The 25,418-nt window shown below is 40.9% G+C and overlaps 1 protein-coding gene across 4 annotated transcripts in view; it reads left to right on the top strand.

Moving 5' to 3' along the window:
* The window catches only part of NPHP1 (nephrocystin 1), an 84,848-nt gene that overhangs the window by 30,580 nt on the left and 28,850 nt on the right, over positions 1-25,418 (top strand). For all 4 annotated transcript variants that reach the window (XM_053923932.1, XM_053923930.2, XM_053923933.2 and 1 more), the window contains 9 exons: positions 358-455; positions 780-822; positions 2,575-2,671; positions 4,234-4,328; positions 8,458-8,586; positions 17,338-17,412; positions 20,205-20,315; positions 22,710-22,792; positions 25,151-25,227. In XM_053923932.1, the coding sequence (XP_053779907.1) occupies positions 358-455; positions 780-822; positions 2,575-2,671; positions 4,234-4,328; positions 8,458-8,586; positions 17,338-17,412; positions 20,205-20,315; positions 22,710-22,792; positions 25,151-25,227 (808 nt within the window). The remainder of the gene's footprint in view (positions 1-357; positions 456-779; positions 823-2,574; positions 2,672-4,233; positions 4,329-8,457; positions 8,587-17,337; positions 17,413-20,204; positions 20,316-22,709; positions 22,793-25,150; positions 25,228-25,418) is intronic.

The following is a 25,418-nucleotide window of genomic DNA, read 5'->3' as shown; positions in this document are numbered from 1 at the left end:
TGAGTTTTTGAAAAGGTTTTATTTATTTTTAATTTTAGAGAGTGGAGAAGGGAGAGAGAAGAGGGGGACATAACATCAATGTGAGAGAGAAACATCAATTGGTTGCCTCTTGTACATGCCCCAGCTGGGGACTAAATCCACAACCCAGGCATGTGCCCTGACCAGGAATCAACCACAGACCTTTCAGTTTGTGGGGCAACACTCTAACCAACTGAGCCGTGCTGGTCAGGGTTCCCACCGATTTTGATATGCCCAGCATGCAAATTTCCATCTACACTTGGGTCTCTCTGAAAGTCTTTTTGTTGGTTTATTTTTGCATTACATGAAAAAGCACCTCATATTTCAATCACTTTTCAGCCCTGTCATAAAGAAGGCCCAGAATCAAGTGAAGAAGGCAGTGAAGGAGATGTGGCTTTGGGGGATGAAACAGCAGAAGGAACAGAAGTTAAACAAAGGTACAAAGGCCTGAGGGAATATCAAAGTCAAATAAAGAAAAAGTTTAGGGAACTTTGTTTATTTTTGCCATTGTAAATAATTCAAGAATTTTTTGTAGTGGAGACAACTTGCAGTTTGTGAACAGTGCTTTTCGTATAACTATTTGCTTAAAGATCGTTGCTACTTTAATTTCGTGATTATTCTGTCTTGGTTTCATCTGAATACTGTTAGGTTTTCAGAACTTACAAACAGCCACGTACTTTGCTCTTTGATTAATGAAGTTCCCTATCTTTTCCCGTATCCCTAACCTGTCTGTGCACTCACCTTGCTGTTTTGTCTCCCAGAACCGATTCGCAGTGGAGTACTGTTCGAAAAGCTGTCTCGGAGGTTGGTATCTCCTGTCTTTTTTTTTTTTTTTTTTTAAATCTGTGTGAAAACATTTATTTTTTTTATTTATTTTTATTTTCTTTAAATTTTTTATTGTTATTCAGTTACAGTTGTGTGCCTTTTCTCCCCATCCCTCCACCCCACCCCATCCAAACACCCCTCCCTCCCCCACCTCCACCCTCCCCCTTGACTTTGTCCATGTGTCCTTTATAGTAGTTCCTGTAATCCCCTCTCCTCACTGTCCCCTCCCTACTCCCCCCTGGTATCTCCTGTCTTGTTGATGATGTCTCACTTTGTTACCTAAGAGTTCTGCTAGAGTTCAGATCCAAAACCAGATAGGGTCTTTGGAAGATAGCATTGGATCTTAAACCGAGTACAGTGCATAGAATGTACAGAGCACAAAACATGCATTTCTGGCTTAGTAAGCCTTGCTCCAAGTAGCATTCCCATCAGGTCCTTTCTCTAAGAAGAGTAGATTTCAGGGCTTGGTAATATCTCTCACTGACTCTACCTGAATTTTCTGTCATTTGGGTAAGACTGCTGTTAAATTTTAGTTAATAGGAAAAATTCCAGAAATCTCAAAAAAGTGAGAAATTATTCATAATCCTAACATTTAAAAAAATTACACAACAAAATGAAATTTACTCCCTGCATAAGTAACCACCATTAACAGTTTGGTAATGTAATTTTTCTGACTTTTTATCCTGGGGCTTATGAGTGTGTGTGTGAGTGTGGTGTGTGTGTGTATGTATATATATACCAGAAGGTATATATGAAACATTGTACACCAGACAGTGACGCCTCAGTCCCCTTCAGAGTAGGCACGTCGGGACCTCACACAGTTCTCCCAATCACCATCAGCTGCCCCATTATATTTTCCTGAATCTCAGTGATGTCTGAAATCTCTTCCCTTTCAAAGGTGATTTCAGTTTTGGGAAAAGCCAGTAGTTGCAAGGTGCCAAATCTAGGCTGTAGGGGGTCCGAGTCACCTGGGTGATTTGATGTTTCACCAAGAAAACTGTAGTAGACGTGATGTGTGAGCAGGCGCGTTTCGTGATGAAGCTTCTAATCACCAGTTGCCCATAGCTGTGGCCTTCTGAATCACCTGAATAGTTTCCACAGAGGAATGTTCAGACTTAACACAAAATTTGTTGCTGTACTCGCTCAGTCATTTTGAATGTGATGGCCACACAGGACACATGCTGAATGGCGTCTGCCACCCCCACTGACTAGTACAGTGAAGTCGTCATTGTTCATGTGTGCGCATTCCAGTCCACTCTCCTTGCCTGCCAGGTTACATTGATATCATGCAAACCCTTCCTGTTATGTTAACAATGTCTGGACTTTTTCTGGACAGAACTGTGGGTGTGTATATATATATACACACATATGTACAAACACATAACTTATGTATTCAAATATCCATTCAATCGTCAGTGCGTATTAATTAATTCATGATATTAATTATGTTCCACGACAGTACACTGTGGCTTGGGACAGAAGGAGGTACATTTGATGAGGGATGGGCAGGAGCACAGAGCTCTGCCTGCTGGGCATGGCTTGGGGCTTAGGTCCTTGGGAGAGGCCAGGATTCAGTGAAGGCCTCCACTCAGGAATTTGGGGTTAAATTGCTGTGTTAGTTTACTAACACCTTACACTTGTGTTTTCCTTTTTTGGGTTGCAATTGCTAGAGTGATAAAGACAATAGGTGAAGGAAACATGAATGAAAACAGCAAATCAATTTGTTTTTAGCACGTTCAGCAGATCAACACTGTTGATGTGTTGACCACGATGGGAGCCATTCCTGCCGGGTTCAGGCCTTCCACGCTCTTCCAGCTTCTGGAGGAAGGTAACAGGAGTCTGCAGCCACCACAGACCTTTAGTTAGACAGTCAAGCTTTACATCTGATTTCTTTGTTTTGGACAAACAAGTTGTTTAAAAAGACGTTGAACCTCACATCTCATTGGTGCTCATCCTTTCCGTGAGAGTGGAGGAAGGACCCCTGATCCTATCAGCGGCCAGCCTGTCTTCCTGTGCTCTGGGCTCCAGACCCTTTCCTTTGTTTCAAAGACTTGAGTCTTAATTGCCAGCCTTTTCCTGTATCTTCAGCCTGTCCCCTCCCTCCATTGTTTCTTCCCTCCTCAGTAGTACTGACAAGCCTAATTCCTCCTACCTCTGAGAACCAGCCTTTCCAGCTCTGTCAGTTTCTAGGTAAAGCTTCCCTTTTTCCTTTTTCCAAAGACTTACCTCCATTCAGTTTTTTTTCTGTTTTCTTACTTGTTCATGGATTTCCCTATACTTGACAACATTTGTCTGTAAACCTATTTTAAAGAAGAGTGATGGTGGGGGAAGCTGCTCTGATACCCTTTGTTGTGGAGTTAGCTGTGGAAGGGCTGCTTTGAGGTTCCTCTGCTGGGAAGCTCTTTTCAGCTCCCCTGAAGGCCTGCTCCTCTTCTTCCTTTGGGTCTTGGTAAATTCCACCTACCTGTGGACATTTTCCTTGAGTAATGTAGGTTCCCTCTATTCCTGTCCAGCTGAGCACACTTTATGGGTCCAAGTCAGCTTATAATTATCTTACTTATTCTCTTATCTACTTACTTTTTAAATGATTTCCCCCACTCAATCATAAACGAAGGAGGGCAGGGCTGTATTTCTCTGATGACATTTGTATTTCTGGGTCCTGGGGTAGTACCTGGCACAGAGTAGGTACTCAGAGATGATTTTGCACATGAATATATGATTTAATAATAAGTATTCTTCATGACTAAGGTATGGGAGAACAGTATAAAAATGATTTTATATTAAGTGAAATTAATAATTATATAGTTTTCTAATTTTCTAAAAAGTGTTTACAGATTTTCTGCATTTTACAAAAATATTTGAATGGATCATCTTCATCACAGGCCATGTTATTGACCTTAAGAGTCTTTTGAGTCTTTTTTTTTTTTTTAATTTTTAAAAAAGGTTTTATTCATTTATTTTTTAGAGAGAGGGGAATGGGGGGGAGAAAGAGAGGGAGGGAAACATCAGTGTATGGTTGCCTCTCACATGGCCCCCACTGGGGACCAGGCCCACAACTCAGGTATGTGCCCTGACTAGGAATTGAACTGGTAACCCCTTGGTTCACAGCCCATGCTCAATCCACTGAGTTACAGCAGCCAGGGTGCTTTTGCGTCTTTCTTAAAACTGCTTGGAGATCAGCTCTTACATGCTTCTATCTTTGTGTTTTCTCTGTTGCTTTTGTGTATAAATCTCTGTTGGTGCCTCTGTCTTAGGAAGTGTATTCCCAGGAAGCATCCAACTTTTTAGATTTTTGTTTCCTAAGTTTATAGCATAACATCATGGATTTTTGGTTTTCAGTTTTATCCCACCCTTCTTTTGTAAGAAAGTAAAGGAAAATTATCTTTGCAGGGAATCAATTTCAAGCAAGTTACTTCTTACAGCCAGAGCTCACTCCTTCACAGCTGGCCTTCAGAGATCTCATGTGGGATGCTAAGACAGGCACAGTAAGTACAGGAACTAAGTTACAACTTTTTAAAAAATACATATTTTATTGATTATGCTATTACAGTTGTCCCATTTTCTTTTTCCCCTTTATTTCCCTCCCCCATGTTTATTTCCCTTCCACCAGCATTCCCCGACCTTAGTTCATCTCCATGGGTCATACATATAAGTTCTTTGACTTCTCCATTTCCCACACTATTCTTAACCTCCCCCTGTCTATTTTCTACCTACCATTTATGCTTCTTATTCCCTGTACCTTTTCCCCCATTTTCTCCCCTCCCCCTCCCCACTGATAACCCTCCATGTGATCTCCATTTCTGTGATTCTGTTCCTGTTCTAGTTGTTTGCTTAGTTTGTTTTTGTTTTTTTAGGTTCAGTTGTTGATAGTTGTGAGTTTGTTGTCATTTTATGTTCATAGTTTTGATCATCTTCTTTTTCTTAGATAGTCCCTTTAACATTTCATGTAATAAAGCAGGGGTGCCAAACTCATTTTCATTGGGGGCCATATCAGCCTTGCAGTTGCCTTCAAAAGACCGAAATAATTTTAGGACTGTATAAATGTAACTACTCCTTAACTGTTAGGAGTTGAAATTATATTCAGCCCTTTGAAGGCAACTGTGAGGCTGATGTGGTCCCTGATGAAAATGAGTTTGACACCACTGTAATCAGGGCTTGGTGATGATGAACTCCTTTAACTTGACCTTATCTGGGAAGCACTTTATCTGCCCCCTCATTCTAAATAATAAATTTTCAGGATAGAGTAATCTTGGATGTAGGTCCTTGCCTTTCATGACTTTGAATACTTCTTTCCAGGCCTTCCTGCCTGTAAGGTTTCTTTTGAGAAATCAGCTGAAGTCTTATGGGAACTCCTTTGTAGGTAACTATCTCCTTTTCTCTTGCTGCTTTTAAGATTCTCTCCTTGTCTTTAATCTTGGGTAACGAAATTATGATGTGCCTTGGTGTGTGCTTCTTTGGGTCCAACCTCTTTGGGGCTCTCTGAGCTTCCTGGACTTCCTGGAAGTCTATTTCTTTTGCCAGTTTGGGGAGGTTCTCCTTCATTATTTGTTCAAATAAGTTTTCAATTTCTTGCTTTTGTTCTTCTCCTTCTGATACCCATATGATTCAGATGTTAGAGTGCTTAAAGTTGTCCTGGAGGTTCCTAATCCTCTCCTCATTTTTTTGAATTCTTGTTTCTTCATTCTGTTCTGGTTGAATGTTTATTTCTTCCTTCTGGTCCAAATCATTGATTCGAGTCCCAGTTTCCTTCCTGTTACTGCTGGTTCCCTGTACATTTTCCTTTATTTCATTTTTCATAGCCTTTACTTTTTCCTCTATTTTGTGACATACTCAACTATTTCTGTGACCATCCTGATTACTAGTGTTTGAAGTCTGCATCTGATAGGTTGGCTATCTCTTCATTACTTAGTTCTATGTTTGGAGCTTTGATCTGCTCTTTCATTTGGTGCCTTTTATGTAGTAAGGGGCAGAGCCTTAGGTATTCACCAGGGCAGGGCAACCCACTGTGCTGTGTTCTGGCCCTGTATGTGGGGGAGGGGTCAAAGAGTGAACAATGCTGCTTGCTCAGCTCTCTGCTGGCTTTCAGTCACTTCTCCCACCACCCACAAGCAAATTGGGCCCTTCTAGTGCTGATTCCCTGGATGGGTGGGTTTGTGTACATTCTAGGACCCTGTGGGTGTCTCCAATAAACTCCTGTGAGACTGGGATTTTCTCCCACTGCTGCAACATGCACAGGTTTTTAGAGTCAGAGGTTTTGAGGTTTTATTTTTCTGGAACCCTGGGTTGTGTGGTCTGTCTTGCTCCCCAGTTGTTCCTCCCTGTTTATCTGCACGAAAATGTGGGACTACCCAGTCCGCCAGCTGCCACTTCACTCACCCTGGTCCTCTAGCCTCCACCTTGCCCGCGAGTCTTCTCAGCCTTGGCTGCCCGTCTCCACCCTTCCTACCAGTCTGGATGAATGTTTCTTCTTTAACTCCTTGGTTGTCAGACTTGCATACAGTTTGATTTTCTGGCAGTTCTGGTTGTTTTTTGTTTTTAAATTTGTTGTTGTCTTTCTTTTAGCTGTGCAAGGAGGCAAAGTGTGTCTCCCTATGCCTCCATCTTGGTTGGAATGCCCCCTAAGTTGCAACTTTTCCAGATTGTGTCATGATTGCAAGTATACCAATAACATATAAATTGATTAGTGCATTATGGAAAACAAAGAAATGGTTTCTGTTTGTGATTTTGAAATACTCAGTGATAGTTTCATTGTTAACACAAAACTTGGGTTTGTGACTTTGTTCCTCTTCTCCACTGCTCTCTTCTCCCATTGTTACAAAGGAAACAGTATTTATCGGAATCACTATTTGTCTCAATTTCTTCATCTGTGAAAAGGGAATAATAATAATACTTCCCACATAGTGTTATTGTGAGAATTATATGTGTGAAGGGCAGATAACAGTGCCTGGTTCACGATGATAACTCAGGAAATATTAGCTAGTATCATTATCATTACTAATAGTAGTAGAAATACTATGATTTTAATTATGTAGGAAGGAGTACTTTCTGAATATACTTTTGTGGGGACAGCTTAAAGGATTGCTGTATCCCCAGTATTTGAAGTAGGAAATACTCTTGATATTTAAGTCTACTCTCAAACTTTTTAGCAGATCTACATTGCATTGGTGCACATCACTCTCTTTCCTGTTTACCTTCCACTTTTTTCCCCTCCTCCCCCAGAACTTCAGGGGAAGAATAAAAGGACCCAGTGTGGTCAGGTTTTATGTTGAGGGTATATACAGAATTGTAGTGCCCTTTTTCCTCTGAAACTGCGCATTGCCTAGAACCTTTTTTGTATTAAATATCTTTTATTGCAAGTCAACAAAGATGGTGTATTTGTTCTGTTTAGTGTGCTAGTACTAGAATAAATGGCATTTAATTTTATGAACTTGTACCCAGAGAGCTAAATATTCATCTCTCATTTCTTAAGTTGAAAAGGTAACAGGCTTTTAATTGTTGTCTTATATTTCAATATTGTAAGCCATTTAAAGGGAAGTACCCATGACCATAAAGCAGAATGTCAAGAATTGAAGATGTTTGCCCTGACTGGTGTGGCTAAGTGGTTGGGCATTGTTCCAGAGACCAGAAGGGCTCTGGTTCGATTCCCAGTTGGGGCACATACCTGGGTTGTGGGCCAGGTGCCTGATTGGGGATATGAGAGAGGCAACCAATTGATGTTTCTCTTGCATGTCCATGTTTCTTTCCATTTCTTTCTCCCTCCTTTGCCCTCTCTGTAAAAATAAATAAGTAGCCCTGGCTGGTGTGGCTCAGTGGATTGAGCACTGGCCTGCAAACCAAAAGGTTGTGAGTCTGATTCCCAGTCAGGGCACATGGCTGGGTTGTGGGCCAGTGTTTCTCTCTCTCTCTTTCTCCCTCCCTTCCCCGTCTCTAAAAATAAATAAATAAAATCTTTAAAAAAAATAAAAATAAATAAAATCTTAAAACAATTGAAGATGTTATGATATTAGAAACAAGAATGCCTATTTATTTATTGACATTCTGAACTAGACTTGTGAAGGAGAACTGAACAGTCACATCCAGTGGTCAGTGCATTCTTGCGTTCTCTCTGTCAAAATGTGTGTATGAGAAGTCAAGGGACAAGGTAGGTAAGTGCTTGAAATCAAACAAAGGAGGAGCTGGCTGGATACCGTGAATGTTGCTCTAACCATCTACTCTAACTCACACTGTGGAGGAAGGACTGTGTGAATGAACCTGGAGTACGTGATTCCATGGTCAGGTGACACGTTTTATCTGATTGTATAGACTGTTTTTTTAATCACAATTCTTAAGCATTTACTCCCAAATGCAAATATTTTAAATATAAATATTTATTAAAAATGTACCTGGAAAATTTACCTAAAAGTGTACCTGAAAAATTAAAATAAAATTAATTTAATTTGACTTAAATTAATTATACTATTGACACTTATGGGTGTATATTTGTGTTTAAATTTTTTCTTTTATTCTTTTTATTTTATGTACATTTTCTTAAGTATTTATAAAAGATACTTTGAAAATAAATTCATCTTATAAGTCACAAAAATAAACCTTTTTTACAGCTAATTTTTCTTTCAGATTAGGTCAAGACCAAGCCGTGTTTCATTGATTCTGACCCTCTGGAGCTGCAAAATGATTCCTGTTCCCGGAGGGAGCATCCAGGTTCTCAGCAGACACGTGCGCCTCTGTCTGTTTGATGGTAGTAAGGTGAGCTTGCTGAGGAGCACGTCGGTTCACATAAGGATGGAAAACAGTGTGTTAATGCCATGTATGGAACATGTACTGCATGGGGTCTGTCTGCCTCTGTGTCTTTTTCTCTATATGTATATGTGTATATATGAATGTGTATGTATGTGTATGTACACATAAAATAATATGTGGTAGAGCACAAACCACATGAGTTCTGACGACATAGGCTTAACTCCTGGCTCTTTCCATTGCTAGGTATGTGATGTTGGCTTATATATCATAGTTAACTCCTCTGAGCCTTAGATTTTTACCTACAAAAGTATTGATGCCTGTCTTCTACTGTTGTATAGCTCAGGTGTTCAGTGCACAGAATAGCATTTCTGACAAATGTATATACCTGTATAGGTAACACCCCAGGCAGGATGTGGAACATTACCCTCATAAAGTTTCCTCGTGTCCTTCTCCACTTGACTCCTCCCTGAGTCCTAAGAGAGTATTTTATACCCAGTACCAAAGAATTTGAATGACTTCTGAAAAATGAATTGATTCATTGTGAGATAATAGCTTAAACAGTGCTTAGATGGAAACGTATAGCTTTAATTGCATATACTACTGGACACAGAGAAAGATTTAAAATTGGTGACCTAAGCACCAAATGAAGAGGCTAGGAAAGGAAGAGTGAGTTAAATCAGAAGAAAGTAGAATGGAGAAAATACTAAAGGTAAGAGTAGAAATTAATGAAATAGAAAATGAACGAAAGTGAAAATTAGGGAAGCAAAAGTTCATTCTTTGAAAAGATTGGTAAAATTGAGAGATGCCTACCTAGTAAAACTGATCAAGACATTTTAAAAAGGGACAGAGAAGGAAAACAAATGATCAGTATCTGACACGAAAATGGAACCTCACCAGATCCTGCAGACATTAAAAGGGCAGTAAGGGGATATTGTAAACCTCTTTATGCCAATAAATTTGACACCATAAAAATTTCTTGAAAACCACAATTTACTGAAGCTGACAAAAAAAAAAGAAAATTTAAATAACCTTTGTTAAAGAAATTGAAACTTTAATTGCAAACCTTCCGGTGAAGAAGACTCTAGGCCCAGATGGCTTCGCTGTAAGTTCCTCCGAACGTTTAAAGAGTGTATAATGTGAACAGTAGACAAATTCTTCCAAACATGGGGAAGAAATGCTTCCCACTCATTTTGTAAGGTCAGGAAAAACATGATGCCAAAACATGACAAGATATTACAAGACAAAGAATTATAGGACTGGTATCCCTTGTGAATATTGAAACTAAAATCCTTAACAAAATATTAGAAAATTGAATATCATGACTAATTGGGGAATACTGGATTTGAATTCCAGGAATTCTAATGTACACTCCTGTATAACCAACATTTAACATTTGAAAATTGATCATTGTAATTTGCTATATTAACAGAGCTAAAGAAGAAAAACTGTGTGGTTATCTCAAAAGATGTAGAAAAAGTATTTGACCATTCATGAATACAAAAAAAATCTGAACACACTAGGAACAAAAGGGAGTGTCCTTAAATTGGTAAAGGTCAACAAGAGAAAACTAAAGCTGGCATAATCATACTTAATGGTGAAATATTGAACACTTATCCCCTAAAATCAGGAACAAGTCAATGATGTCCAAGAAATAAAAATTATAAGTCAGTTTTATAAAAGGGCAAAAGCAGACTTCCTGTCCAGATGGTGGCATAGGCAGACATGGTTCGCCTCTTTGCAGAACCACAACAAAATTACAACTAAGATATTAAACAACCATTGCTCAGAACTGACAGAAATCGAGTTGAATGGAAGTCTGACAACTACAGAATTAAAGAAACCACATCCATCCAGACTGGTAGGAGGGACGCAGATGCAGAACTGGCTGGTACAATACCCATTTGTGGTGAATAAAAATTTGGGAGGGATATATCGGGAGCTAGGAGACCCAGCCCCACACTAGGCCCCCTAGATCAGGGTTCCAGTGCCAGGAAGATAAGTCCCCACAACTTCTAGTTGCAAAAAGCAGCAGGGATTGAATTGGTGGAAGAAACTTCTGGAGCCCCAAGCAGTTCCTCTTAAAGAACCCACACACAGACTCACCTACTCATGTTCACTCCCTCTGGGCTTTGGCAACAGGGTGGCGGCTTGAGGGGCACCAGTGGTATACTGGGAGAGGCTGAGGTGCCTGGCATCAAGGCAAACAGAGGCCATTGTCCCTTTTCTGGGCCCTCCTCCCACAGAGCCTGAACTCTGGTACAGTAGCTAAGATTCTATCAACCTGGCTAACACTGACTGGTCTTGGAGTTCCCTAGAGACTTTGTCCCACCCAACTTGTGGGCCCACCCAAGCTGCTTTTCTGTATGAATGGTCTTGGCTCATGCTTTACAATGCCCTAAATCTTCTCAAACAAGGAGCAGCTGGCCTTGTGAGCCCCAGGCCTGGAACTAGCAGTCTAGATTCACAGCTTGGCTTTGCCTGGAAATCTCCAAGCTCAGCCCAAGTAGCAGCCGTCTCAGATTGCTTTATAACTCAGGTAGGGTAGCCCCGGGCAAAACACAGGTGGGGGCTGATCTTGGCCTGCACCACCTGGTAAACTCCAGGGGACAGCGCACCCAGTGGACAGCTACAGACCTCACGGGAGCACCACCACCGGCCTCTGCAGAGCTGATCCTCCATGGAGGAGGGAGGTTGGTGGTAAGTGGTCACAGCCAATCCTTGCAGCTGACTGTTCTGGGTAAATCCCTCCCATTGATCTGACAACAACAACAACCAAGGCTCAACCTCAAGAAAAGGGTGTACTTAGCCCACACGAAGGGCACACCTTGAGTAGCCAGCTTGGGTGATAGGGGAGGCTGTGCCACTGGACCCTACAGAACACCTACTACATTAGGCTACACTACTAAGACGTGGAGTCAAAATGGCTATCCCTGATACACAGAAACAAACACAGGGAGGCTGCCAAAACAAGAAGACAAAGAAACATGGCCCAAATGAAGAACAGATCAAAACTCTTGAAAAAGAGCTAAACAAAATGGAGATAAGCTATCAGATGTAGAGTTCAAAACACTGGTTACAAGGATGCTCAAGGAACTTAGTGAGGATGTCAATAGCATAAAAAAAAAAAAAAAAAAAAAAAAAAACCCAGTCAGGAACAAGGATATACTAACTGAACTAAAGGACAATTTACAGGGAAACAACAGTAGAACAGATGAAGCTGAGAATCAAATTAATGATTTGGAACATAAGGAAGCAAAAAACAACCAATCAGAATGACAAGAAGAAAAGAGAGTCCAAAAAAAACGAGGATAGTGTAAGCAGCCTGTGGGATGACTTTAAGCAATCCAATATGTGCTTCATAGGGGTGCCAAAGGAGAAGAGAAAGAACAAGAAATTGGAAATCTATTTGAAAAAATAATGAAAGAAAATGTCCTTAATTTGATGCAGGAAATAGCCATGCAAGTCCAGGAAGCACAGAGAATACCAAACAAGATGGATGCAAAGAGGCCCATGCCGAGACACACATCATAATTAAAATGCCAAAGTTTAAAGATAAAAGAGATGGGAGGGTGGATGTGAGACAATGGTTGAGAGGTGAGGGAATTAAGAAGTACAAATAGGTAACTACAGGATAGCCATGGGAATGTTAAGTACAATATAGGAAAGGAAATAGCCAAAGAACTTATACTCATGACCTCTGGACATGAACATGGGTTACTTGAGGGAGTGGGGGATGTAGATGAGGGGGCAAAGGGGGAAAATTCAGGACAACTGTAAAAGCATAATCAATAAAATATAATTAAAAAATGAAAAGGCTAAAGCACTTAAAAAAAAAGAAAATATGTGATAAACCAAGAGGCATATAAGGAAATACTCAACCTATAATAGTCACCAGGGAAACACAAGTCCAGCCAGTGAGAGAGATCCAACCATAGGCTATGTACAAGAAACCTACCTTAGCTATAATAATATAGGCAGGCTAAAAGTAGAAGGGTGTAAAGGATGTGCCACTCAAAATATATTACAGACAAAGTAGACTTTAGAATGAGGACAATTACAAGGAATAAGGATGTACACTGTATGATAAAAGAGACAGTTCACCAAGAAGACGCTACGGTCCTAAATGTGTTCCCCTAACATCAAGAGCTTCAAAATATGTGAAGTAAATATTGATAGAATTGAAAGGAGAAACGGGCAAGGCCACAGTTACAGTTGGAAACTTTAACACTTCTCTCTCAGTAATCTATGCAACAGTCAGACAGAAATTTAGTAAGCACATGAAAGAACTAAATAACACCATCAACCAACTGGCTCTGACACTTGTGTAACACCACACCCCAAAACAGTAAAATACACGTCTCTTAAGTGCATATGGAACATTCAGCAAGAGAGATGATTCTGAACAATTAAAAGGATTCAAGTCATGCGATGTGTGGTCTTTGATCCTATAGAATTAAATTAGAAATCAGGAACAGAAATATAACTGGAAAAATTCTTAGATACTTGGAAATGAAACAACAGATTTCTAAATAATCAAAGGCTTAAAAGGAAGTTTTAAGGGAAATTAGAAAAGATCTTGAACTGAGCAAAACATGAAAATGTGGCATATAATCTGTGGGATGTTGGCTGAAGGTGTGCTGAGATGGAAGTTGATAGCACTTGTGGGGGGGGCTCTGCCTGCAGGTGCAAACCTCCCCCCCCCCCCCCCCCCCCAGCCACAGATGAGAATAAGTCTACCAAGACAGGATCTGCTTGGGGAGGGAAGGTGGCTGATCTCTCAAAGGAGAAGGGCCAAGAGCCTTTTCCTCCTTGGGCTTTTGTTGGGTTCAATTTGCACAGAAATACAGGTAAAGCTCATCAATCATTGTCAGTCAGTAAGGATCAAACAATAGATAACAAACAAAGAACTCTGAGGGCTTATTCTGAGTCAGGGCCAGTTAGCTAAAGGGCTATAAGACTTTGGGAAACAAACTCATTTCAGGCTTGGATCCTTATCATTTAAATTGAGGGTATTAGCAAAGCAGGTTTCATAGGATTTTATGCATTCTTTCTTAGGCCTGATATCCCCAGGGAACCCGCCCTTTCCAGCACAGGGCCGCATCCACCTCTGGCATTGTTTCAGGCTTAAGTCAGGCAGGGGAAGTAAGGCAGCCAAGAGATTAGGAGACTTCTTGCAGACAGAATGAGGACTCAGGCTATGTCAAAGCCGAGGGGCAAGGGTCCATCACCCCCTTTTTCTATAGCCCCCCAACTCCTTCCCTGTGGGCCTCTTTATGACCATGCCTGTCTTAGGTCGTCCCTCCCTTGAGGACTCTTACCCATCATTGGCTAACTGGTCAGGCTCAGGGCCAAGCAGGGTGAAGTAAAGTGGGCAGGAGCAGCGCCCCTGCCAGGGAGATAAGCTTTGTCTCCTTAGTGGCTTATGGTCCCAAGGTCTCTGACTCAGCCTTAGACATGGGGATTTACAGCTTCTGAAACCAGGCAGGGCGGTTCCCAACAAGCACTGAGACAATTCACAAATGAATGGCCAGACTCTCTACTGAGGAGGTGACGCTTGAGTTAAGATCTGAGGTTGAACAGGCCTTAACAAGGCACAACGAAAGGGAAGCGTGCACCTGGCCAAAGGAGCAGCACAGGTGAAGGTCGCAGTGGGAAGGGACTTGGGAAGCCGGTGGCCACCGTGGCTGAGTGGAGAGAGCGAGGGGAAGTGCAGACTAGGGTGAAATGGGAGATGGCAGGAAGGAGTACCATGTAGGACATTGTAGGCCATGGGGTAGGAGTTTTGTCTTTATGCTTAAACCAGGAGAATTAGTAGGGGAAGTGACACTATTTAGATTTATGTTTTGGGAAGATGTCTGGTTCCTCTCGAGCTGGATTTGAGGGGCGGAAGGGACATGAGTAGATCATTTGGGGGCTATGGCACAGTGTGGTGGTCTGGGCAGCAAGTGTCACTTTCAGGAAAACAAAACCGGAGCCAGCCTGCCTGGAGTTACCCTTGTATCCACTGGCTGCTAAGTGTGGAATGCTGACCAAAGTTCTTGACCTTGCTCTCATTTTCTTCCTCTGGCACACACCTAGGGTCAGCGTGAGTGTGATTTACTGAGTGAGCATGGTAGGTGTGTGAGAGATGATGATGGTGACTGTAGGGAAGTGGAGGTAGAGATGAGAGAGGTGAAACCAACACTATTTGGTGATGGATCGGACATGGCAGGCGAGGGAGAGTGGGTTCTCTGGTGGTGACACTCAGGTCTGGAACACGAGTTTGTAGGGTTTTGCTTGCTTACCCTGCGTGTACTTCTAACTGGTGGCACGAGAAAAGTGCTGTCCTTTCTTTCATCTGAACTGGGAGTGAATAGATGAACTGTGTTACAGGGACCCTGCCTCACTTCCACACTCTGCACAGCCCTTACCCTGCTGTAAATGAGCCAGTAGGTGTGGTCAGTGACCAAAAAAAGGTGTAACTTCCTCCTTGTCCTTGGGTGTGGTTCCATGCTTTTCACTATACCGTTCCCTGTTCTCATCTATGAGAACCTAAAACGAAGATTGGAATTTTATTCAGGATAATAGAAGTTATTTTACACAAAAATAATAGAGTTAATGAAATTAATTTATGTCAACTTTCCAACTTGAGAAGTTAGAACAAATACTGATGCTATTGACTTAAGAGTGCTTCTTTAGTAAATTAAGCCTATTACAAATAAAAAGCATTTTTGTGAAACTAAACAAGACACTGCTTTTCCAACAATGGCTGAGTAATCTTCTCTCAGAACAACTCGCTTAGTGGTGACAACTGTAAATTCTGGGCGATACACAAAAAGCAGCTCTCTGAAGTCACCAAAAAGCATCTAAAAGAAGGCAGATGCTATAGAGGAGTCTGCAATTGTTATTCTGCTGGGGTTTTCTCTATAACTCCTCTCTTTTTCATTCATCTGTGTCTTTTTCCTGCCTTGATGTGTGTTTCTTGGACATATTTTCTCAGTCTCTCTGAATTATGTAGTTCTGTTGAGCGGATCTCTGTGCAGCGTTTTAGTGGTTGCTCCAGGTGTTGGTTGTACACAAGTAACTCACCACAGTCTACTAGTGTCTTCATTCCAGTGTGGGTCATGAATGGAACCCTGGCTTCCCTGTCATTGTCGTTGCTCTGTCTCCTTTCTAATGTAGTCACTGTAACCACTTCCCTCCCATACACTGAGAACCACATCACACAGTTTTATAATTTTTGCTTCAACGATCAAGCATAACTTAGGAACCTCAAGAGAAAATCTGTTGTACTCTTAGTTTTACTCTTTCTGTTGTTCCTCCTTCCTAATAAACAAAGATTCCTTCTTTTATTGAGTCTTTCCTGCTTAGAGAATTTCCTTTAAGCATCTTTTCGGGTAGGCCTGCTGGCCGCTGACTTTCTTAGTTTTCCTTTATCTGAGAATGTTTCTGTTTACCCCTCATCTCTGAAGGATGTTTTCACTGGAGGTAGAATTCTGAGTTGGTGATTCTTTTGTTTGGCACTTGACAATATTGTGCCATTTTCTTCTGGTTTCTGTGATTTTTGACAGTAATCCACTGTCATTAGAATTGTTCCCTCATCAATTAATTGAGCTGGTGTTTCTCTCTTGCTGCTTTTGAGATATTTGTGGTTAGTTTTCAAAAGTTTGTGATGAATAAGCCTTGGCATAAATTTCTTGGGTTTGTCTGTTTGGGCGTTTATTCATCTTCTTAAATCTGTAGTTTGTATGTTTTGACAGATTTGGGGACTTTTCAGCCATTATTTTCTCTGATACTTTTTAGCTTCAAACTCTCCCCTCTTCTGGGACATTATAGCAAATAAAATGCAGTCTCACATTGAAAACTGGGCAATAATGAGAAGGAGATTGTATTCCAGTTTGAAAATATATGTTATTTTTGGGATAGTTTAAATAAATTAGTATTTATTAGGTGTTGAAGGAAATGGGGACTTTCTGATGTGGAAAACCACTCGGCTGCCCATAATACAGTCCTAACTGCCCACCACTAGGGACTTACAGGGAGTGAGTTAAATTTGACCTAAGATGACATGTTCGGGATGATTTCTAATTACTTTTAACGCTTAGTTTTAGAAGTGCCATACTAAAATATTTTTATTGAAAATAAAAATTGTCACCTGTTCCTCTGAAGATGTCAATTTTAGCCCTAACTTTGCAGAATTTGAACTCTTCTTTACAGTTTTGGCTCCTTTTGTGTTTCATTGTTTTATGTATATTGTGGGATAAACTTCCGCAGTAGCATTTTGGTGAGATAAGTTGCAGGAAGAGTATAATTTATGGGCCTAGAGGTCTTGAAGCAGACAGAAATGTGTATGAGAGTTACTCGCCCTGTCTGTCTGAGGGGCAAGGTGCACGGGAAATGCTGTTACAGGTCATGTTTCTTAAAAGGTCATTGGTACCTGAAATTTCACCTACTTTTCTGGTAAACCTAGCTCAGATATTAAGTATTTCATGTAATACAATTTGTAATAAGTGCAAAGATCAGAGTCGGAATTTATTTTATTAGTTCCTACTTTGTTTGATAAACAAGTGCTTTAAGACTTGTTTTTTGTTAATCATTGAAAAAGTTAAATATGTACTTGATGTTAAAAGAAATGGCAGAATCGCACAAAGGAAGAGGTAAGAGATCCCTCTGCCCCTGCTCCACGCAGCACAGCCACCGGTAAGTGTTCAGGGTGTGGAAGGGACGATGTCTCAGAGAGCTTTCTACATGCTTTCAAATGGCAAACTCTCATTTCAGGTTCTAAGCAACATTCATACAGTCAGAGCCACATGGCAACCTAAAAAGCCCAAAACATGGACCTTTTCTCCCCAGGTGAGTCATCTGCTGAGTGAATGGAATGAAACATGAATTTCTTTTCCCAGTTAAGTGTTGTATAATTAATTTCTAAGGTGAGGTTGTCAAAGAGTATTTATGAAATGACATAGTTATATTTAGCACAGAATATATGTAGTCACTTTGAATTATTAGGTTATTCAATGTTCTTTGAAATTTTGAGAAAAATTACTTAAATTTCTGACTCAGCAGTTATAATTCCTATGAATCATCTCATTCAGTGGGTTTCAGGGTTCAATTCTAAAAAATGCCCTCTGATGAAAAATGAAAACAAAAAGATAACATTTAGGAAATGTTTTAAAAAAATGAAGTCTCCCACTGTGTTAATGAGAGCTGTGCTTTCTTCAGATAAAATCAAGGGTGACACCTACGGGACTGGGACATCACACCCAGAGAAGGTCCAGACTGGGACAGACAGGCCCGGAGTGAGGCTGGGGGGCTCCAGACCACTGAGTCAATACATAGGGGCCAGTGAAGACAAAGATGTCTTACGTTCTTTTTTTGTTGTACTTTAAGTTGTGTTTATTGGTGCTTCTTGCAGTAAGAGAGACTATTCAACATGTGGAATCAGGAAAGAGGTGTTAGGAAGGGCTTGTTATGGGATTAGACCTTGTGTTAAGATTTTTAAAAATGTTTATTTACTTATTTTTTTTAAAGATTTTATTTGTTTTTAGAGAGAGGAAGGGAGGAAGAAAGAGAGGGAGAGAAACATCAACATGCAATTGCCTCCCATGCAGCCCCCACTGGGACCTGGCCCACAACCCAGGCATGTGCCCTGACTGGGAATCGAACCCATGACCCTTTGGTTAGCAGGCTAGCGCTCAATCCACTGAGCCACACCAGCCAAGGCTGTGTTAGGATTTTAAACGTCTAGTGAAGCTTTGAAAGTGGAACAATTTTATAATTTGATATCTTCATAAGTTTATCTGGGATACAGAAGGAACAAGTGAGCTTAAAACTCCGGTAAAGGAATAGCAGTCATTGATGTTAGCTGGGAGAGTGCCATACTTGATTATTTTTGTGGTTTGTTTTCTGTGTGTGTCTGTTTTATCTGTGCTCAGACACAGTTATAAAGTGGTCCTGTCTCTGTCTTGCTCCATACGAGTCATAGAGAAGTCTTTTCTGATGCTGGTGTTCTGTGAAATGGTTTACATTCAGTAGGAGAAGCCCTGGCCTAGCTGTGGGGCCAACCCAGCTCCCAGCAGACAGCTGTCAGGCCTCCTTCCCCCTTTCTCTTTCTCTAAATATATATACATGTATATGTAACCATATTTAGGATCATCTGTTGCATTATTGTCATGTTTTATTTCTGTAATGTCTGTGTTCTTTTGATTAGTTGTCTGTAGTTTATTTTACCTAATTTTTTTCTTCCTCCAAGTTATCATTGCTTTAGTATTTACTCCCCTGCTACACTAGTTCCTATGTGTCACTGTACCTAAGAACGGTTATTAACTTCACATGGTATCAAGACTGTAAACCAAGCCCTGTCTGGGTGGCTCAGTTGGTTGGGGCGTCATCCTATTCACCAAAAATATCGCGGGTTTGATCCATCGTCAGGCCACATACCTCGGTTGTGGGTTTGATCTCCAGCTGGGATGTGTACTAGAGGCAGCTGATCGATGTTTCTCACATCTGCGTTTCTCTCTCTCTGCACCCCCTCTCTGAAACCAATAAACATATTCTAGGGTAAAGATTATAAAAAAAAGATCAAAAAAGGTCATAAAACAAGAGAGAGGCTCAGCGAGAGGGCACCGGGTGCAGAGGAGGCCTGGCCACCGTGCTCGTGGGCTGTGTGTCCACACACACCTGGCACTCAGCCCCTGAATCCCGTTACCCCGAGCATCTTACTGCTTATGTTTCGGCACAGCGTCTCACCATTCTGATATGACATCTGTATGTGTGAAGTGTTAGGGTAGAATTTTCTAATGTTTTTTCAGCCATAAAGTTGAACTTTTTGGAAGGATAAATAATAAGTATATATTACTTTGTTGAATGAAATTAAGCATCTGTTAGGTGTGAGGCATTCTTTCTAGGTATTGTGGGAACTTAAATGGTACTAGAGAAGAAACCTACACATGGATAGTAACAGTGCCTTTGTTTATGGAGCTCTAACCATGTGCATTATCTCACGTGGTAATCCTTGGGGTACCCCATGGGGTAGGTAGGTGCTGTTGATAACCATCTCAATGACAACGTGTAACAGTTATGGGAGTCCAAGTTCTGTGGAAGCACAGAAGGGGGTGCACTTAATTATAGGCGCAGGAAGGTTTTGTAGACAAGAAACTAGGCCTTGAAGGATGGGTGGGATTTTATAGGCAGGAAAGAGGCATATGGTTGTTCTGGGAGAGGAAATAGAATGAGCAAAAGGTAAGGGAAAGGGAAATTTACAGGGCGCGTCTCAGAGAAGTTGACCAATGTGTGTATGAAGTCTTTAATATTAGTTCTTTTTACAAAGAACTATGGTTAGTACAAAGATCTTATATATGCAAATGATTTTTGTCACACCTCTGGGGACCTAGGCACAGTACTTGTTTTACTTAACCTCTCTAAGGAGAGGGTAAGTGAAGTTAAAAGTATTTCCCTTTAAAACAAAGTTAAAGTTTTAAATTTCAAATCATTGGTGTGGATGAGTCTAGTCCATCTGCTTTTTGTTTCCTTTAAAAGACCTTTGCGGTGGTGCACAAGCATGAGCCACGGACAGGTGACTGGGGCCGCAACCTCCCTCCCAGCTTTAACTGTTATTGGTAACGTTGGTTTTCTTGCTGTTTCAGGTCACTGGCACCTTGCCGTGCTTGCTTGATGGTGATTGTTTTATCAGGTCCAATTCTTCATCTCCAGATCTTGGAATATTATTTGAACTTGGAATCTCTTATATTCGCAATGTATGTCAGTTGAAAGAAAAAGCTTTCTAATGTATTATATCAGTTTAAAAAGTTTTTTTAAAGCCTGTATTTCCAAGTAAAATAATTGATATTTTTGTGTGTGATAGAATTTTAGTCCTTGAGGAATTGGAATGGTAGTGATTTAAATTTTATAAACGTGCTGCTTATTCAGTAACATTTAATATTAAAGTGTGGAAGATGCTCATCGTCACGAATCACTGGGGAAATGCAGATCAGAACCACAGACTATCACGTCACATTGTTAGAGTGGCTGTTATAACAAAGACAAGAAATAAGAAGTGTCGGCGAGGATGTGGAGAAAAGGGAACCCTCAAGTACTTGTCGTTGGTGGGATTGTAAATTGGTGCAGCCTCTGTGGAAAACAGTATGGAGGGTCCTCAAAAAATTAAAAATTGAATCACCATATAACCCAGCACTTTAACTTCTGGGTATTTAATCCGAAGAAATCCAAAACACTAATTCGAAAAGATGAGTGTATCCCTATGTTTATTACAGCATTAATCACAATAGCCAAGACATGGAAACAACGTAAGTGTCCGTCGATAGACGACTGGGTAACAAAGAGGTGGTACATACAGGGTCCGGCAGAAGTAGCGCCCGCCTGAGTGTGTTTGGTAGGGTAATAATACGGGTGTAATAATTTGTAGTTTTAACTTGAACATTTCACCTAAAATGTCATATGGTGTGTTTGAGTAGGATGTTATATTACAGAATTTCATGCTTATGATTTTGTAATAAAAGATTTTAAAATAAAAAAGGGGCATTATTTATGTCAGACCCTGTATATACAATAGAATGTTATTCAGCCATAAAGAAGAATTAAATCTTGATATTTGCAAAAACATAGACAGTCCTCAAGGGCATTATGCTAAGTGAAATAACACAGAGAAAGGCAAATACCACATGATTTCATTTATATGTGGAATCTAAAAATAACAAAAAAACAGTCTCATAGCTACAGATAACAGATTGGTGGTTGCCAGGTGTGGTGTGTGAGAAGGTAAAAAGGAAACAAGTACTGTCATTACTGAGCAACACCAGAAGGCTCATTACTGTCTAATCATTTGTGACCAAAGAAATAACCCTTTCAAAGAAACAAAACAGCCTCAGTATCTACTGAAACTAAACAGTGGCAGCAAAGCCATAACTCAAGTTCTAGAGCTTATCCGGCAGATAATAGATAATTTATACTAGATGAAGTGTGCCACAGTTCAGCAGCTATTACCTATAGTCCTAAACATGACCAAGAGCTCAGAAGGTGAAAAAAGTAAAACAAACCAATGTATTCCCATCAAAAAGATTTTCCTGAGGCCCCACTCGGAGATTTGCATCTGTATCTCGATAGCTGGGTGGGCCATGTGGCCACCCCTAGCTGAAAAAATATCTGGAAGGGAAGCATTTCTTAGCTGGGCATATTGCCCTTCCACCCTTGAAAAAAAATCAATGTTCTCCTAGGAGTGAAAAAAAGGGGGAAATATTGAGCAGGAAAAAATAAAAATAAGTAAATAAGAGTGTATTTGTTTATATTTATAGCTTGAGTGAACTCCAGTGCTTTGAAAAGAATGAAGATATGGAAAGGATGGGACTTTGCAGGAAGTGGCAGAGAATTTTTGGTGGCATTCCCCCACAGCGGTTTCTGTCTTAATGGGTCACTTATCCTTGTGAATGTGGGTTCAGATTAAGGGGTCTGGGAGAGTGGTGATTTTTAAAGGGAACTCCAGAAACTTGGATTAACTTAACATCATATAAACTATTGAGCAGTGAGTGTAGGTCTGTAATATTAATTATCCGTCTCTGTAGTCTAATAGCTTGAAAGGTGTTCCACGTACACTGGCCCTTGTGGTAACCCAGAGAGCCCACTGTTCTAAAACTGATGGTGTTACACCATCCGTGCATTTCTCTAAGACAGCTTCGTCTGTATCTGTTGCGTGGGTAGGACAGGAGAGAGTGTATCCCCTGTGTGAGCCCCAGTGGCCTCCGGCAGTTGACAGCTGGCAAAGTTCTGAGCAGAAAGACCCTTGAGTGATTTAACTTGCTCGTTCATCTGTCAGGGAAACAAGGCTTCGTGGTCTCATGCGGTGTCAGTGTGATCTGAGCACATTCCGTCACACACATCGCTCCAGAGGCTCGAGCCACAGCTGCCACATCGCCAGTCAGGTCTAGGGATTTTCAAGAATAATTTAATTTGGCGGGATTTGCACATCACCAGGTGGTCTGCAGGTACAGGGACGCTGCTGTGCTTCACTTCATTTTCTTGGGAAGAGCTTTTAGTCTAAAGCGAATGCTAAGTTTTTCCTTTAAAAGGATCTGGTATGTGCTTATAAGTTGTTTCATCTTCAGACATTGTTTCATCTTTTTTTTTTTATTTCCTAGTCAACTGGTGAAAGAGGAGAATTAAGTTGTGGCTGGGTGTTTCTTAAACTTTTTGATGCCGGTGGAATTCCTATTCCAGCAAAGTAAGTTGGCTATATATTCCTTCCAAATGAGTAATTTTGTAGAAGTTCATTTTTTAGACTGTAGATACCTCAGGTTTATGGAATGTATCTATTAGCATTCCACTGACTTGTGGGGAGAGGGATTTGATGTTGATTTTAATGTTCCTTTAGGTAGCGTGTGAAAACAGCACATACAGTCTCATGCTAGGGAGGGGAAGTGGCGCATGGCAAAGGGACTATAAAGGATGTTTGTACCTGCTGTCTGCTGAGAATGTTCTTCAGTAATTTCCTCTGGAATTAGCAGTTTTCACAGTGCTGACACAGAACCCAGTTCCCTCCAAGGAGGGAAAGCAAAGGCCCGGGTCCCCTGGTCCTGCGTGACTCCGCCTCCCTTCCACAGGTGGCACAGTGAGGCTGGCATGGCAGCCACGCTTCAAACTTAGGACCAAAGGCAAACTGGTAGCAAATATTTACAATGGAGGGTGGGGCAAATTAGTTAGCAGTGTGAGTGTGTGAAACAGAATTTATTCTTGTATTATTTATTACTGTATTATTTTCTGTATGAATAACTGTAAACCTACTTTTGCCACACCCTGTGTATACATAACAGGAGATTATTATCCCTAATACAAAAAGAGCCCTCAAAAATTGAGAAGACAGTTTAAGTTTTAAAGTGGGCACACACATAGAAATCCAAGTCTAGGATATAAATAGGAAATTTACACAGAGATACAGTCGGGCAGGCAGGAGGAGGAGGATGGAGACCCAGACTTGCATACAATTCAGGGCTCTAGTTCCCCTGTGTCTTTGCAATTAAGCCTCCAAGCCTCAGTTTTCCCCCAATAGTAGAGTGGGGGGTTGCCATAGTTTCTAACCCCAAAGGTTTAATTCAGGTAATGCGTCCTCCTCCACCTCTACTGAAGCCACAGGGTGGACAGGACACCCTTCCCACAGGACAGAGATGGAATTCCTGACTCCACTAGTCCTCTGATGTCACCCAGCAGAAGGGGGTGGGGTGCTTTATCACCCCTATTCCCTACCCGCCCAGAAGATGTAGAAGCCCAAGCTAATTATGATTTTGGGGTTTGGGTTTTTAATAATGTTCAGAGCTTTAGTTGTACTTAGTTGGAGGGAAAAGTATGTCTCTTCAATCTTTTCTAAAATGAAGTCACAGCTATTTTCTTAAATGAGGTAGAGGCCTATGTGTTGATACAGAAACATTTCCAGTGTATATTATTATATGAAAAAAGCGAGTAGCGTATGTACACTGTGACTCCGCTTCGGTTCATGAAGAACTGTACCTATGTGCTGGGTTCGTGTGAACGGGCCCCAGAGGCTGCCCCCGGGGAGCAAGGAGTGGGGAGCTGGAGCAATGGGGTTAAAGAGGCCTTTTACCTTCTGTTTTCCACACGTCGGCAGTTTGCAGCTTGAAAAGACAGACTGTTCAGTTTGGTATTTACTGCTGTGCATTTGTTTGCATTTGCGTAAGAAAAAGATAGGGCCAGGGGCTACCAAACCAGAGGGGATGGGAAAGAGGTAGCTTTCATTTTTTACTTATTATTTCTATGCCATTCACACTTTTTACAACAATCTACATGTAACTTTTTTAAAAAAAGATTTTATTTATTCAACCCTGGCTGGTGTGGCTCAGTGGATTGAGTGCCGACCTGTGAACCAAAGGGTCACTGATTTGATTCCCAGTCAGAGCACATGCCTGGGTTGTGGGCCAGGTCCCCAGTAGGGAGCACACAAGAGGCAACCACACATTGATGTTTCTCTCCCTTTCTTTCTCCTCCCTTTCCCCTCTCTCTAAAAGTAAATAAATAAGTATTTAGAGAGAGGGGAAAGGGAGGAGAGAGAAAGAAAGGGAGAAAAACATCAATGTGCAAGAGATACATTGATTAGTTGCCTCTCACAGGCTCCCACCTGGGGACGTGGCCTGAAACCCAGGCATGTGCCCTGCCTGGGAATCAAACTGGCAACCTTTTGGTTTGCAGGCTGGCACTCAGTCCACTGAGCCACACTGGCCAGGGCTACATGTAACTTTTATATTTTAAAAATAATATAAAATCATAATGGCTTTAATTCAAATGATTTGAAATGTTAAAAAAATCATTTTAAATAAGTCATTGGAGGCAAAATACTTTAATGACATCAATAATCTTTCTCATGTTCATGTGGAAAGATGTATTTCTGCTGTTAATAGTTAATGAAGAAAGAGACTTTATTTACTGAGATGATGCCCCACAGAAGGATTAACTTTCATTCTCAATGATCAATGAAATAATAAAATATCTATGAGTGTGTCTGTGCTAAAAAATAATTGATTTGCAACTCCAGTGTTTCAAAGTGTCCGTCACAGCCTACCACTGTTTCTAGGACTTACGAGCTCTTCCTGAATGGTGGCACCCCTGCTGACAAAGGTGTAGAAGTGGACCCGTCAGTATCCAGAAGAGGTACAGCTCTTAGTGGTCCCTTCCTTTCCTTTGAGATCAAGCAAACACAAGAGGCATCAGAGAAGAAAGCTGTATTCTAATATGTAAATAGTAAATTTGCATTTAAAAATGTCATTCAATATTAAAATCTTAGTTATTTTATCCGAGTGCCTATTTCCTTGGTAGCACACATGAGACTCTACTGTAGGGAA

Source organism: Desmodus rotundus, chromosome 5 (genome assembly GCF_022682495.2).
Source record: "Desmodus rotundus isolate HL8 chromosome 5, HLdesRot8A.1, whole genome shotgun sequence".
Taxonomy (NCBI): Eukaryota; Metazoa; Chordata; class Mammalia; order Chiroptera; family Phyllostomidae; genus Desmodus; species Desmodus rotundus.
This window is presented reverse-complemented; position numbering and strand designations above follow the sequence as displayed.